The sequence below is a fragment of the Rhinoderma darwinii genome, chromosome 1 (genome assembly GCF_050947455.1).
Source record: "Rhinoderma darwinii isolate aRhiDar2 chromosome 1, aRhiDar2.hap1, whole genome shotgun sequence".
Lineage (NCBI taxonomy): Eukaryota > Metazoa > Chordata > Amphibia > Anura > Rhinodermatidae > Rhinoderma > Rhinoderma darwinii.
Window position 1 is genome coordinate 178,622,161 of NC_134687.1, and position 14,048 is coordinate 178,636,208.

At 41.1% G+C, this 14,048-nt stretch overlaps 1 protein-coding gene across 1 annotated transcript in view; it reads right to left on the reverse strand.

The window, feature by feature from the left end:
• Positions 1-14,048, reverse strand: part of BANK1 (B cell scaffold protein with ankyrin repeats 1) — a 363,422-nt gene that overhangs the window by 90,977 nt on the left and 258,397 nt on the right. Inside the window, exons 10-12 of the mRNA XM_075849764.1 lie at positions 9,199-9,447; positions 7,292-7,543; positions 5,748-6,002 (exon numbers count right to left, since the gene is read on the reverse strand). Of these exons, the coding sequence (XP_075705879.1) occupies positions 5,748-6,002; positions 7,292-7,543; positions 9,199-9,447 (756 nt within the window). The remainder of the gene's footprint in view (positions 1-5,747; positions 6,003-7,291; positions 7,544-9,198; positions 9,448-14,048) is intronic.

A 14,048-nucleotide genomic window follows, 5' to 3' on the forward strand; every position in this document is an offset into this window, starting at 1 on the left:
CGCGAGTTACGCTGTTTCAGTAACTCCACATGCAATCAAGTGGCCGTGAGAGCGCAGAAAACTAGAACGGTGTTTAGGGGGCCACGTTTTAGAGATAGGTGCGGGTCCTGCATCTATCTGACATTTATGACATATCCTGTGGATATGTCATAAATGTCCTTCATAGAAAAAAACCTATAAATGCCACAGTCGCTATTGACCACAGCATTTAACTAGTTAAAGGGGTTTGCCATAAAACACATTTATCCCCTATCCACAGGATAGGGGCTACATGTGAGATCGCTGGGGGTCCCACTGCTGGGACCCCCAGGCCGATGAGAAGTCCCAGTCGTCGGATCGGTAGTAGCAGCAGAAGCCTGGAGGGAGACGAAAGATGTTGTCTTCAGACGCAGGGATGAAGGACCTGTGGGCGGAAGTGACGTCACAGCGCGGTCTCGCGAGACCGCGCTGCTCAGTGAATCTTGCTTGGGTGTACAGAGAGGTGTATGATGCGGATTGGCCAGCGTCATACACCTCTTTGTCATACGCCCACTTGGTTGAAAATTAAAAAACGCCCAGTTGGGCATTAAGGACCTAATTTGCATAAATGTTCTAAGCGCCATAACTTTGTTAAAAAACATCGTTTTTAAAATAAAAACACATTGCTAGTAACTACATTCCAGCGCCGATAAACTGATGTAGGAGATAGAACATTTTTATTCTGATGACAGAGCCTCTTTAAATAAGGACTCTGAGATGCTACACCAGTGTTATATTTTAATTTTCATGATTTTTTTAAATTTGACTAAAGCCTTACTCAGACGAACCAGTGGCGTAACTACCGCTGTAGCAGCAGTAGCGGCTGCTACGGGTCCCGCGGCATGAGGGGGCCCGTGTTGCCCGCCAGTACGCGCCCCCACCATGGCCGGAGGCTCCGCTAGCAGCCGCTATGGCTGCTACAGTGGGACGCCACTGAACACTACGGCAGAGCACTGAGGTATCTCCCCGCTCTGCCATTAACTGGTTCCCGACCGCTGGCTGTATTTTTACGGCCAGCGGTCAGGGTCCTTAAAACTCGAGCCATAGACTTTCTACGGCTCGGGTTTTAACTTGCTGCCCGCGCGATCGGGCAGCTGAATGTCGGGTCTCTGGCTGTCAGTGACTGCCGGGGACCCTGAGGAGAGGATAGAAGCAGCTTTGTACAGGAATAGAGACAGCAGCAGCGGCGCTGTCTCTATTCCTCCGTTAGTGGCAGACTGTTGCTGGGTCTTACAAGACCCAGCACAGCCCTATTAGTGACAATCGTCACTATGAGAGGGCTGATTTCCCCTGTAACTGGGGCTGCTGTGCAGCTCCAGTTACAGTGGAAAAACATGGTGTAAAAGAAAGAAAAAAAATGTATAAAGTTCCCCAAAGGTCTTTTTTGACCTTTGGGGGACAGACCATAGTAATAAAAAAATAATAAAGTAAAGTGCAAAAATTTTTTTAAGAATAAATACACATAAAATAGCCACCCCAAAAAAAAAAAAGTTCCCCCCGCCAAACATTGTTGTAACGCTAGCGCTGACCCAATTACCCTAATATAGACATGTAATATATAAAAATTTACGGTAGACAATGGCGATCACAAATAAAAGGTCTATTTTAGGGTAAAATTATGTTATTACCAAAAACAAATAGCTCAAACGTAAAAAAGCTTATTTTTTTACTATTATTTTCAAACTTTATGAATAAAAATTCTAAAATAGCTACGGAAAAAAACGTCGCAAAAATCACGTCGTTAGCCAAACAAATAAAAAAGTTATAGCCATTTAAAGAGGCTCTGTCACCAGATTTTGCAACCCCTATCTCCTATTGCAGCAGATCGGCGCTGCAATGGAGATAAGAGTAACATTTTTTTTTTTTTAAAAACAAGCATTTTTGGCCAAGTTATGACCATTTTTATATTTATGTAAATGAGGCTTTCTAAAGTACAACTGGGCGTGTTTACAGTAAAAGTACAACTGGGCGTGTATTGTGTATGTACATCTGGGCGTTTTTACTTCTTTTACTAGCTGGGCGTTGTGTATAGAAGTATCATCCACTTCTCTACACAACGCTCAGCTTCTGGCAGTGCAGACACAGCGTGTTCTCGAGAGATCACGCTGTGACGTCACTCACTTCCTGCCCCAGGTCCTGCATCGTGTCGGACGAGCGAGGACACATCGGCACCAGAGGCTACAGTTGATTCTGCAGCAGCATCAGCGTTTGCAGGTAAGTCCATGTAGCTACTTACCTGCAAACGCTGATGCTGCTGCAGAATCAACTGTAGCCTCTGGTGCCGATGTGTCCTCGCTCGTCCGACACGATGCAGGACCTGGGGCAGGAAGTGAGTGACGTCACAGCGTGATCTCTCGAGAACACGCTGTGTGTCTGCACTGCCAGAAGCTGGGCGTTGTTTAGAGAAGTGGATGATACTTCTATACACAACGCCGAGCTAGTAAAAGAAGTAAAAACGCCCAGATGTAACAAAGACAATACACGCCCAGTTGTACTTTAGAAAGCCTCATTTACATAAATATAAAAATGGTCATAACTTGGCCAAACATGCTCGTTTAAAAAAAACAAAAACGTTACTCTTAACTCCATTGCAGCGCCGATCTGCTGCAATAGGAGATAGGGGTTGCAAAATCTGATGACAGAGCCTCTTTAACTAACACGTGCTAAAAATGGCTAAACGGTGTCTGGTCCTGAAGGTGCAAAATAGAGCAAAAGACATGTATCCCCTCTCCACAGGATCTCCACAGGATAGGGGATACATGTGTGATCGCTGGCATTGATAGGGAGAATGGGGGACTGAAAGTCCCCTGAAGTTCTCCATCACAAACCTCGGACTTCCGGGGTCTGTGTCGGCAGCTCCGTAGAAATGAATGGAGCGCCGGTCGTGCTTGTGCGCATGCGTGACCAGCGCTCCTTTCATTTTTATTGAGCTGCGCAGACGCCGGAAGTCAGAGGTTAGTCATGGAGAAGTTCAGGGGACTTTCAGTCCCCCGTTCTCCCTATCGCTGCCAGCGATCACTCATGTATCCCCTATTCTGTGGAGATCCTGTGGAGAGGGGATACATGTATTTTGTAGGACACACTGTAGGTCGCATTTTTGTTGGGAGGGGGGACACTGTATGGCGTCCCCTACAGGGGGGGAGCTGTATGGCGTTCCCCACAGGGGGGAGCTGTATGGCGTTCTCTACAGGGGGGGCTGTATGGCGTTCCCTACAGGGGGGCTGTATGGCGTTCTCTACAGGGGGGGCTGTATGGAGTTCTCTGCAGGGGGGCTGTATGGCGTTATCTACAGGGGGGCTGTATGGCGTTATCTACAGGGGGGCTGTATGGCGTACTCTACAGGGGGTGTCTGTATGGTGCTATCTACAGGGGGGGGCTGTAAAAAAGGCACTATCTACAAGGGGGAGGGTTGTGTGACACCCAGGGGAGGGGGGGCCCCAGTCAAAAGTTTGCTATGGGGCCCAGTCTTTCCTAGTTACGCCCCTGAGACGAACGATGTAAAACTAATCAGTATTTCATCAGGGAAAAACCGAGGATTTTACATTAGAGTTCAATCATCATTGCATCAGAGTGCGTTCAGTGTATCAGTTTTTTCCTGTCCGTGTAGTGATCAACAATTTTTCATGTTAGTGGAAAACTGATACTGCTCTGGAAGTACTTTCTGCTTTCTTTTCAGCATCTACTAGCAACCCAACAGTGAAGAACTAACTTCACTTCGATGGCATCAGTGTGCTGACAGATTTTTTGTTTTTTACTGACTTTATTGACTTGAATGGGAGAGTCTAGTGTGGGAATCGGACCAAACTACTGTGTGCTGCAATTTTCATTGCTGGAACCAAATGTCTGCAGAAAATCGGACATGTGAATTGGTCCATTGACTTTAATGTCTCAGTGTCAGCAGGGCCGATTCTAGCTTTTCTACTGCCTGCGTCGAAAAAAGAAAGGGCGCCCCCTCCTATCCGCAAAAAAACATAAGAAATCTAAGTAGCCAACCTCTATTGGATCATTCACACTTGTAAATTAAAAAAAATAAAATAAAACTATGTAAAAACAGAAAAAATTTCATACTGCTAACTTTTCTTTTTTTGGTAGGTTTTGCTGGACCGTTTGGACTAAGTCGTAGAGTCATTGGTCTACTTTGATGATCTAAGGTTTTTTGAATAAAATTGTGAAAGAGGCTTGCATGAGGGAATTTTTATTTCAATAAAAAAAAATTGTTATGTCTTGTGTTTTTAATACTTTATTACCGCCTTAGTAATAGCCGCTGCCTGATTGACAGCGTTCCAATACTAAGGCTGGGGCTTAGTGTTGGCCAGTAAAAAGGCCAACAATAACCCCCCATTATTACCATCACCACCAGGGGTACCGGGGAGAGCCGGGTACGATTCAGTACCCGACCAACTGGAGTGATGGCCAGGCATCGGGGCAGCTGCAGGCTGGAATTATCAGGCTAGGAAGAGACAAAAACCGTGGCCCTTTCCATTGTGGTAATGTTAGGCTGCTGTTGCTTTATTGTGTCTGGCTGGTTCTGAAAAATTATTTTCAATTATTATATTTTTTTTTTTAAATGACGTGGGTTTCCCCCCATTTTTTTTATAACCAGCCAGATACAATAAAGCAGCCTAGAATTACAAGGGTAGGGACGTTTTTTGTCCCTTCCCAGCCTGATAATACAAGCCTGCGGCCGCCCCAGTCCCCGGCCGTCACTTGAGATCTCCCCCATAGAGCCCTCTGCAGTCAGCAAGATGCTCAGACCCCACCTTGCAGTATAATTCCCCTCAGAGTCGATCACTTTTAAATTAGTGGGGGCAGGAGGCTGAGCGCAGTAAGTGGCACTCTGCCTGTGGGTTTAGCCTCACCTTTCAAATCACAGGCCGCTCTGCTCCTCTTGCTGACCTGCTCCTCTCTGGCGGTGCGTGCATCGTCAGAGAGGGGGAGTATTCTAGCAGACGTGAACCTATCGTACCGCATGTCTGCTAAATAAGTGTTGCTTTGCCCTCACCCCCCGCCCCCTACCATGGCCCCCCGTGACACCCCCCTGCCATGACACTTCCCCCACGACCCCCCCTCGCCGCAACCCACCCCCCAGCCCAGCCCGTCCCTGGCTCCTCACTGGGATCAAAACACAAGTGCACAAAATCAAAATAGTGCACAAAATGCAGCCCTCCCCTTATTAGCTAGGTGGCGCCACTGATGCAACAGGCTCACCTTGCCTCATGGCAGGTGTGGCCCTGAGTGTCAGTCAATGTGCTGTTAGTTATACACTCGGACAGCACGTTGATGTGAACATTGTTCGTCTGAATAAAGCCTAAGGAACTTCATACATTTTAATGAGTAACCTATTTAATCTTGATAGATTAGAAAAAAATTCTATCTATCTATCTATCTATCTATCTATCTATCTATCTATCTATCTATCTATCTATCTATCTATCTATCTATCTATCTATCTATCTATCTATCTATCTATCTATCTATCTATCTATCTATTCAACCATAAAATCATTCAATAGAATTATAACTGGTTACAGGGTCTACAGGAAAAGGAATGATACTTATTATATTTGATTTTAGCTTGTACTTTGCACTGAAAATACTATAGTCTGTGTAAATATGTACTTTATACAGAAGGAAGATTTAAATTGTGTTTTACTTCATTGAATGTTCAGTAAATTAATTAATTTCTAAATAAAGTCTAAGCTATAATAAAGAAAGCATATTACTGTTACCTTGACCAATGTATGAAGCACCACTTTCTATAGTAGAATTTGATGTGACCTCTGGAGGAGCTGGGCTATGAGAAATAAAAGATGTTTGTCCCCTTTGTTTATCTTTAATACTGGTTTCAAATACTATGTACACATCGTCCTCGGTGGAAGCAAATATCGATGGCTCTTCATCAGGTTCATGATCATTCCCTTCACTCATCCCATATTCATCCAGTTCGCCATGCAAGACATTTTCATCGTCATCTGCTCTTGCTTCTGTCATAGTAAAAATTATTTATACAACTGTACATTTCAAACGTTATCAGTGCATTCAGTTTAACAGAAGATCCAATAACTTTCATTGAGATAAATTCAAGCATTTTTGGAACATATATTATTTTCTCAGAGATTTATAGTAGACATTAACATTTTTGCTATTTACAAGTGGACACTATACTGATGAAATAGTGTTCATGGTGAGGAGGTGACAGGCTGACTGCTCTTGTGCATCATATTATGGAAGCCCCCTTGTCCCACAGACAGAAATGAACGTTGCACACAGACAACTCTTCTGCATGGACAGAATGGCTACCTCTGTGTAACACTGACCAGAAGCTGTTAATCTTTCTGTGCTCCTCTAACTTAAAGGTTGATGAGTAGGGGCATTGCTACCATAGATGAACTGCAGAAAAATACAATTATTACAGCCATTTATTAATATGAACAGCCTATCTTAGTATAGAGCATCAATGCGGAATTAGAGGGATTTTTCTCTGGGAACCCCAGTGCTCAGCAGAATATACTACGTACAGCTGATTGAAGGGAACATTGCGGGTTAACCCCCACTGATCCCATTTATGTGTGTTAAGGATAGGCTATCAATATAAAACCCAGAAAATTCCTTTAAATGTACCTTTAATGGTTATAAAGTTAGAAAAACGAGAGTCAAGGCTCTATTTTCTTTTAGCTTTATACTACTTTTAATACGGCCTTTGAGATGCTACACCCATGTTATATTTTAATATTATTTTTTTTTAAATGAACTAAAGAACATCAAACATATATTAGAGAGCAATCTATTTAGTGTTGATATATTAACAAATATGCTAAACATATATAAAACATCAAAATCATTTGAAATAAATATAACTGGTTACAGGGTCTACAGAAAACAAACTAATACTTCGTATTATATTCTATTTTAGCTATTACTTTGCACTGAGGGTGGGCCATTTATATGGATACACCTAAATAAAATGGGAATGGTTGGTGATATTAACTTCCTGTTTGTGGCACATTAGTATATGGGAGGGGGGAAACTTTTCAAGCTGGGTGTTGACCATGGTGGCCATTTTGAAGTTGGCCATTTTGTATCCAACTTTAGTTTTTTCAATGGGAAGAGGGTTATGTGACACATCAAACTTATCGAGAACTATAGTCTGTGTAAATATGTACTTTATACAGAAGGAAGATTTAAATTGTGTTTTACCTCATTGAATGTTCAGTAAATTAATTAATTTCTAAATAAAGTCTAAGCTATAATAAAGAAAGCATATTACTGTTACCTTGACCAATGTATGAAGCACCACTTTCTATAGTAGAATTTGATGTGACCTCTGGAGGAGCTGGGCTATGAGAAATAAAAGATGATTGTCCCCATTGTTTATCTTTAATACTGGTTTCAAATACTATGTACACATCGTCCTCGGTGGAAGCAACTATTGATGGCTCTTCATCATGTTCATGATCATTCCCTTCATCTGGATATTCATCCAGTTCGCCATGCAAGACATTTTCATCGTCATCTGCTCTTGCTTCTGTAACAGTAAAAATTCAGTTTAACAGAATATCCAATAACTTTTATTGACACAAATTCAAGCATTTTTGGAACATACATTATTTTTGCTGAAACTTATAGTAGACAGTAAAATTCTTTCTTTACAAGTGGACACTATACTGATGAAGTAATGTTCATGGTGAGGAGGTGACAGGCTGACTGCTCTTGTGCATCATATTATGGAAGCCCCCTATTTCCAAAGACAAAAATTTACGTTGCACACAGACAACTCTTCTGCATGGACAGAATGGCTGCCTCTGTGTAACACTGACCAGAAGCTGTCCATGTGTGGTCCTTTTTATTCTTTCTGTGCCCCTCTAACTTAAAGGCTGATGAGTAGGGGAATTGCCACCATAGATCAACTGTGGAAAAATACAATTATTGCAATAAATAATGTGCTACTTGCCAGCAGCAGCCATAACTATGAAATATTTAGCTTTGGACAGCTAATTTCTAAAATGTGGGTCCCCTAGGGAAAAGTTGATCATGGGGAATCAGTTGGTCATAACTGCTAGATGGCCCTGCAATCAATTGCTATCACCAGGGTAATATCAATGTTAATTCTCACTTACATATTAGCTGTGGTGTCCATTAATATCAATATAGGTCTATGGACAGTGCACTGTTCTTATTATAGGTCTAAATGCTAACCAATAGTAGGTTGTTTGAGTTTTTATTGCAGGTATTTGATATCACAGTCTGGTTGGGAGAGGTGATGTTAAGAAAAAATGCCAAAGGGGCTGCAGCCTCTTCATTCTAGTGATCATGAGTTCCTAGTGGTTGGACCATTGAGCGAGTTTTAGCATGGCCTAACAATAGGTCATAACACCTTTAAGCCTCCTTCAGCCGCCTGAGACTACATTACTTTTAGTGCTCCATTATTCTTCCCTGGTCTCATTACTGTATACATAGCTTTATGAGCCCTTGGCTTTTAATCTCTGATTTTTACCATAACCTTTGACTTATCTTTGAACCACAACCCGTGCCAGTTGCCCTGACCTTTGGTTATAGCTGACTATAACAGTATTTCATCCTGACCTGTTTCAGCTGCATGATAAAAAGGGTGCTGGGAGAGACATGACCAGAAAATCCCCTGCTGCAAATTCCTGTACATTTTTACTGTGGTTCCTTGTGCAAGCTCTCAGTTCAGGAGGTAACATTGTGAATCCACCAAATTATTTTTTTTCAAAATATTAAATACAAGTACCATACAGGACTGACACCCAACACCTCTTAGTAAAACATGCAACAAATAATACAGGATATATAATGCTCATGTCCTCTGAAAGTCTTCTATGACTTATTAGAAAATAACATTATAATAAAAAGTAACAATAAAAAGAAAGAATAAGAAATATGAAAATACAACCCTACCCCCCCCCCCCAGATGTATTCCATGTGCTCACCTGATGGGCTCAACCTTAAAAGGACAAATTATATATTAAAATAAATGGTAAACAACGTAGAATGCAGATTTAGACTCAATTTTCAGATTTTTTATTTATTTATTTAAACTGTAAAATTCTCGAGCTGTAGTACAATTGGAAGACACTGTTCTAAGTGAACAAATAAACATAATACATATGTTAGTAGAATGTAATGCATTTCAGACATAATATACGGTATCAGTATTACCTTGGGAGATATAGGATGTGCCACTTGCTATTGTTGAAGTTAATGAAGCTTCTGGAGTAGCCTGGTTGTGTGGAATAAAAGGTTTTTTTTCTTTTTCTGTATTTTCAATACGGTTTTCAAATATGATATACACATTGTCCTCGGTGGAATCTATTAGAACTGGTTCTTCATCATATTCATTCAATGTTTGGTCCTCTGGATATGCCCCTTGTGCTCCTTGTGACATATTCTCTTTGTCGCTATCTTCCTCTGTCACAGTAAAAAATTCCGTTTATTTTTGCACTTATTTTAATGTTAAAGTTTACATTGTATCTCTAATTCATTGTTAAACATTTTGTATTATTTGACATGTATGAAATGCTTTTCATTGTTTTATTGCTCCTCAGAAAAAAGGGGCTTTGAATGATAAAAACATCAAAGCTTAATGTCAGTGCCCACATTTCAATACAATCAATGGCAGAAGAGAAATTACATTTGTTTGGCCATTTAGCGTATATGAATGTAACATACAAAGAATGCCGTATGAAACACTTCTAATGAAGCTTTTATTTTTTATAAACATTCAAATTATATGTGTTTCCTATTAATTTATTACTTTATCCTTACTATAATATATACTGTATATAGTGAATACGCAACAAGTAGTGGGACCTTCAAAGCCCTACCGCCATACAGTCATAGTATCTATAGATTGTGCTGATGAAGGTTAATGTGCGCGCCATAGTTGTATGTAAGTTAGAATAAATGTCTTTTATACTAATTATGCTGTATCTGTGCTATACACCAACAGTTCTGGTTGCACAGTTGGCCACCAAGGGCATAAAGGAATAATTTGCCTGCTCCTTGTACTATCTCAGAATGAGGATTTACTACCTTGTTGTGTGGATATGTGTTGGAAGGGAGCATGTAAATACCTTCGCTCTGGCTTTGCTATGTTTGTTATATAAAAAATAATAATATTATATAAATGATCTCTTCATACATATTTTCAATTATAAATTTAAATTTTACAATTTTACAAAATGGACCCAACTTGGGTCAATAAACATAGGCATAATTTTTTTTTAGCTCCTTGTCCCCACATGCTTATTTTCTAGGTTAAGTGTTAAGGCAGTAGCCCTTATTCCCCTTTTACTTTTGGCAACCTGCTCATCAGTTCAGGGAGAGCGGTAGCATTTGCCAAGTCCCATTCATCTCAGTCAGTGCCGTTCAGCTATTAGCTGTAACTGCAGGGCAGTGACATCATTGCTACCCAATCTCCTCTGGCCCCAGCATTGTTAAGTTGGTAAAATGTTTATTTTCTGGCAAGAATTCCCATTTAAATACAGTTCAACAAAATTTTGGATCCTATGAAAATAAATAATCAATATCTAAGCACACTTAGAAATTAATTGATGATAAGTCAATGGATCCACAATAATCTGTTTTAAAGTAACCCTTCAGGAAAAACTATTATACCGTCTTAGGGTATGTTCACACGGCAACATTTTTGCATCAAAATTCTAAGCTAGTGGTAAAAAGAAGCGTCCAGCCCAATCATTGGGCAGATTTCGCCCAATGCTTCCATTAAAGGGAATGGGAGGAGGAATAATTCTGCGGCGGATTTTGTCGCCGTGTGAACTGACCCTTATGCTTAGTGTAGGGCCTGAGGGGGTTGGTAGATAACACAGGAATTCTTTATTTGACGTTCATTTAATCTGTGTCATGCCCCGCCTCCTCAGGCCGGCACTTAGAATAATATAGCCCATCAGTTTGGCTTAGAGTGTTCCTTTAACCCCTTGAGTACCCAGCTCATTTTGGCCTTGAGGACCAGACCCATTTTTTCAAATCTGACGTGTCACTTTATGTGGTAATAACTCTGGAATGCTTTTACCTATCCAATTGATTCTGAGATTGTTTTCTCGTGACATATTGTACTTTAGGTTAGTGCAAAAATTTGGTCGATAAATTCATTGCTTATTTGTGAAAAACACCAAAATTTTGAGAAAATATGAAGAAATTATGATTTTTCCAATTTTAAATGTATCTGCTTGTAAAACAGATAGTAATACCACACAAAATAGTTACTAATTAACATTTCCCATATGTCTACTTTATGTTTGCATCGTTTTTTGAACATCCTTTTATTTTTCTAGGACGTTACAAGGCTTAGAACTTTAGCAGCAATTTCTCATATTTTTAAGAAAATTTCAAAAAGCTATTTTTTCAGGGATGAGTTCAGTTCTGAAGTGGTTTTGAGTGCCCTATATATTAGAAACCCCCATAAAACACCCCATTTTGAAAACTGCACCCCTCAAAGTATCCAAAACAGCATTCAGAAAGTGTTTCAACCCTTTAGGCGTTTTACAGGAATTGAAGGAAAGTAGAGCTGAAATTTTCAAATTTCATTTTTTTTTTACAAAATTCATATGTAATACATTTTTTTCTATACCACAGAAGGTTTTACCTGAGAAACGCAACTCAATATTTATTGCCCAGATTCTGCAGTTTTTAGAAATATCCCACATGTGGCCCTAATGCGCTAATGGACTGAAACACCGGCCTCAGAAGCAAAAGAGCACCTCTTGGATTTTGGGGCCTCCTTTTTTCAGAATATATTTTAGGCACCATGTCAGGTTTGAAGAGGTCTTGTGGTGCCAAAACAGTGGAAACCCCCAAAAGAGACCCCCATTTTTTAAACTACACCCCTCAGGGAATTTATCTAGGGGTATAGTTAGCATTTTGACCCCACAGGTATTTTGCTATATTTTCTGGAGTCTGTGAAAATGAAAATCTACTTTTTTTCTGGAAAAACTTAAAAATTTCAAATTTTTGCAAGAAATAAAGGAGAGAAGGCACCCCAACATTTGTAAAGCAATTTCTCCCGATTACGGAAATACCCCATATGTGGTAATAAACTGCTGTTTGGACCCACAGCAGGGCTCAGAAGGGAAGGACCCCCATTTGGATTTTGGAGCTCTGATTTTACTGGAATGGTTTTCGGTGCCGTATCACGTTTGCAACGCCCTGGAGGGACCTAAACAGTGGAATCCCCCCAAAAATGACCCCATTTTGGAAACTATACCCCTCAAGGAATTTTTCTAGTGGTATAGTTAGCATTTTGACCCCACAGTTTTTTGCTGAATTTATTGGAATTAGTCTGTGAAGATGAAAAGAGACTTTTTTTTGGAAAAAAAACTGAATTTTCTCATTTTTATAAGGAATAAAGGAGAAAAAGCACCTCAACATTTGTAAAGCAATTTCTCCTGATTACGGTAATACCCCATATGTGGTAATAAACTGCTGTTTGGACGCACGGCAGGGCTCAGAAGGGACGGAGCACCATTTGGATTTTGCAGCTCAGATTTTGCTGAATTGGTTTCTGGGGGCCTTTGCAGAGTCCCTGAAGTACCAGTACAGTAGAAATTCCCCAGATGTGATCCCAATTTGGAGACTATACCCCTGAAAGAATTAAATTAGAGGTGTAGTGAGCATTTTGAGCCCTCAGGTGTTTTATAGATTTTATTAGAATTGGTCCGTGAAAATTGAAATTTTTTTTTTTCCAATAACCTGTAGATTTAGCTCAGAATTTTTAATTCCCACAAGGAATACAGGAGAAAAGACACCCCATAATGTGTTACACAATTTCTCCTGAGTACGGAAATACCCCATATGTGGTTGTAAACGGCTATTTGGACATACGGCAAGGGTCTTAACGGAAAAAGTGCAATTTCGTTTTTGGAGTTGAGATTTTACAAAATTTGTTTTTGACGCCATGTTGCATTGCGCTGAGGTACCAGTACAGTGAAAACTCCCGAGAAGTGACCCCATTTAGGAAACTACACCCCTCAAGGAATTCATCTAGAAGTGTAGTGAGCATTTTGACCCCCAAAGGTTTTGCAGAAATTTGTGCACAGTGGATGTTGCAGATTGAAAATTGACATTTTCCACAGATATGCTATTTCAGTGCCCAATGTGTTGTGCCCAGCTTGTACCACTGGAGACATACGCCCCATAAATTGTTAAGCGGTTTTCCAGAGTATGGTAATACCCCATATGTGGTCATAAACTGCTGTTTGGGCACACTGCCAGGCCCAGAAGGAGCGCCATTTGGCTTTTGGCGCGCAGGTTTTGCTTGGTAGTAGTTTTGTTTAGTGTTTTACTGGTGTTTCAGTTTATAATGTGGGGGCATATGTAAGCTGGGCGGAGAGTATCAGGGTATATGTAAGCTGGGTGGAGTGTATCAGGGTATATGTAAGCTGTGCGGAGTACATCAGGGTATATGTAAGCTGGGCGGAGTACATCAGGGTATATGTAAGCTGTGAGGAGTACATCAGGGTATATGTAAGCTGGGCGGAGTACATCAGGGTATATGTAAGCTGGGCGGAGTACATCAGGGTATATGTAAGCTGGGCGGAGTACATCAGGGTATATGTAAGCTGGACGGAGTACATCAGGGTATATGTAAGCTGGGCGGAGTTCATCAGTGTAATGACTGGGGGTAAGGAAACAGACAAGTGAGCCCTAATCTACCCGCCACTCAGTCCCTGCCTACTTGCAACGACCCGCCCTAGGCGACGGGGTACAACTGGGCGACGGTCCCTACGCTCAATAAGTGCACGACAGACAAACAGACAAGGGTACACAGAAGCAAGGGAAAAGGGGCAGCTGCCCACGGCAACACCGTGAGCAACAAGAGTGGTGAATGAGCCGAGTCAAACCAGGAGTGTACGAGGTACCAAACGCAGAGCAGGAGAGTAGTGAACAAGCCGAGTCAAACCAGGAGTGTACGAGGTACCAAACGCAGAGCAGGAGAGTAGTCAGTAAGCCAGGGTCAATATGAAGCAGGGTCAAATGGTTCAAGAAGCTGC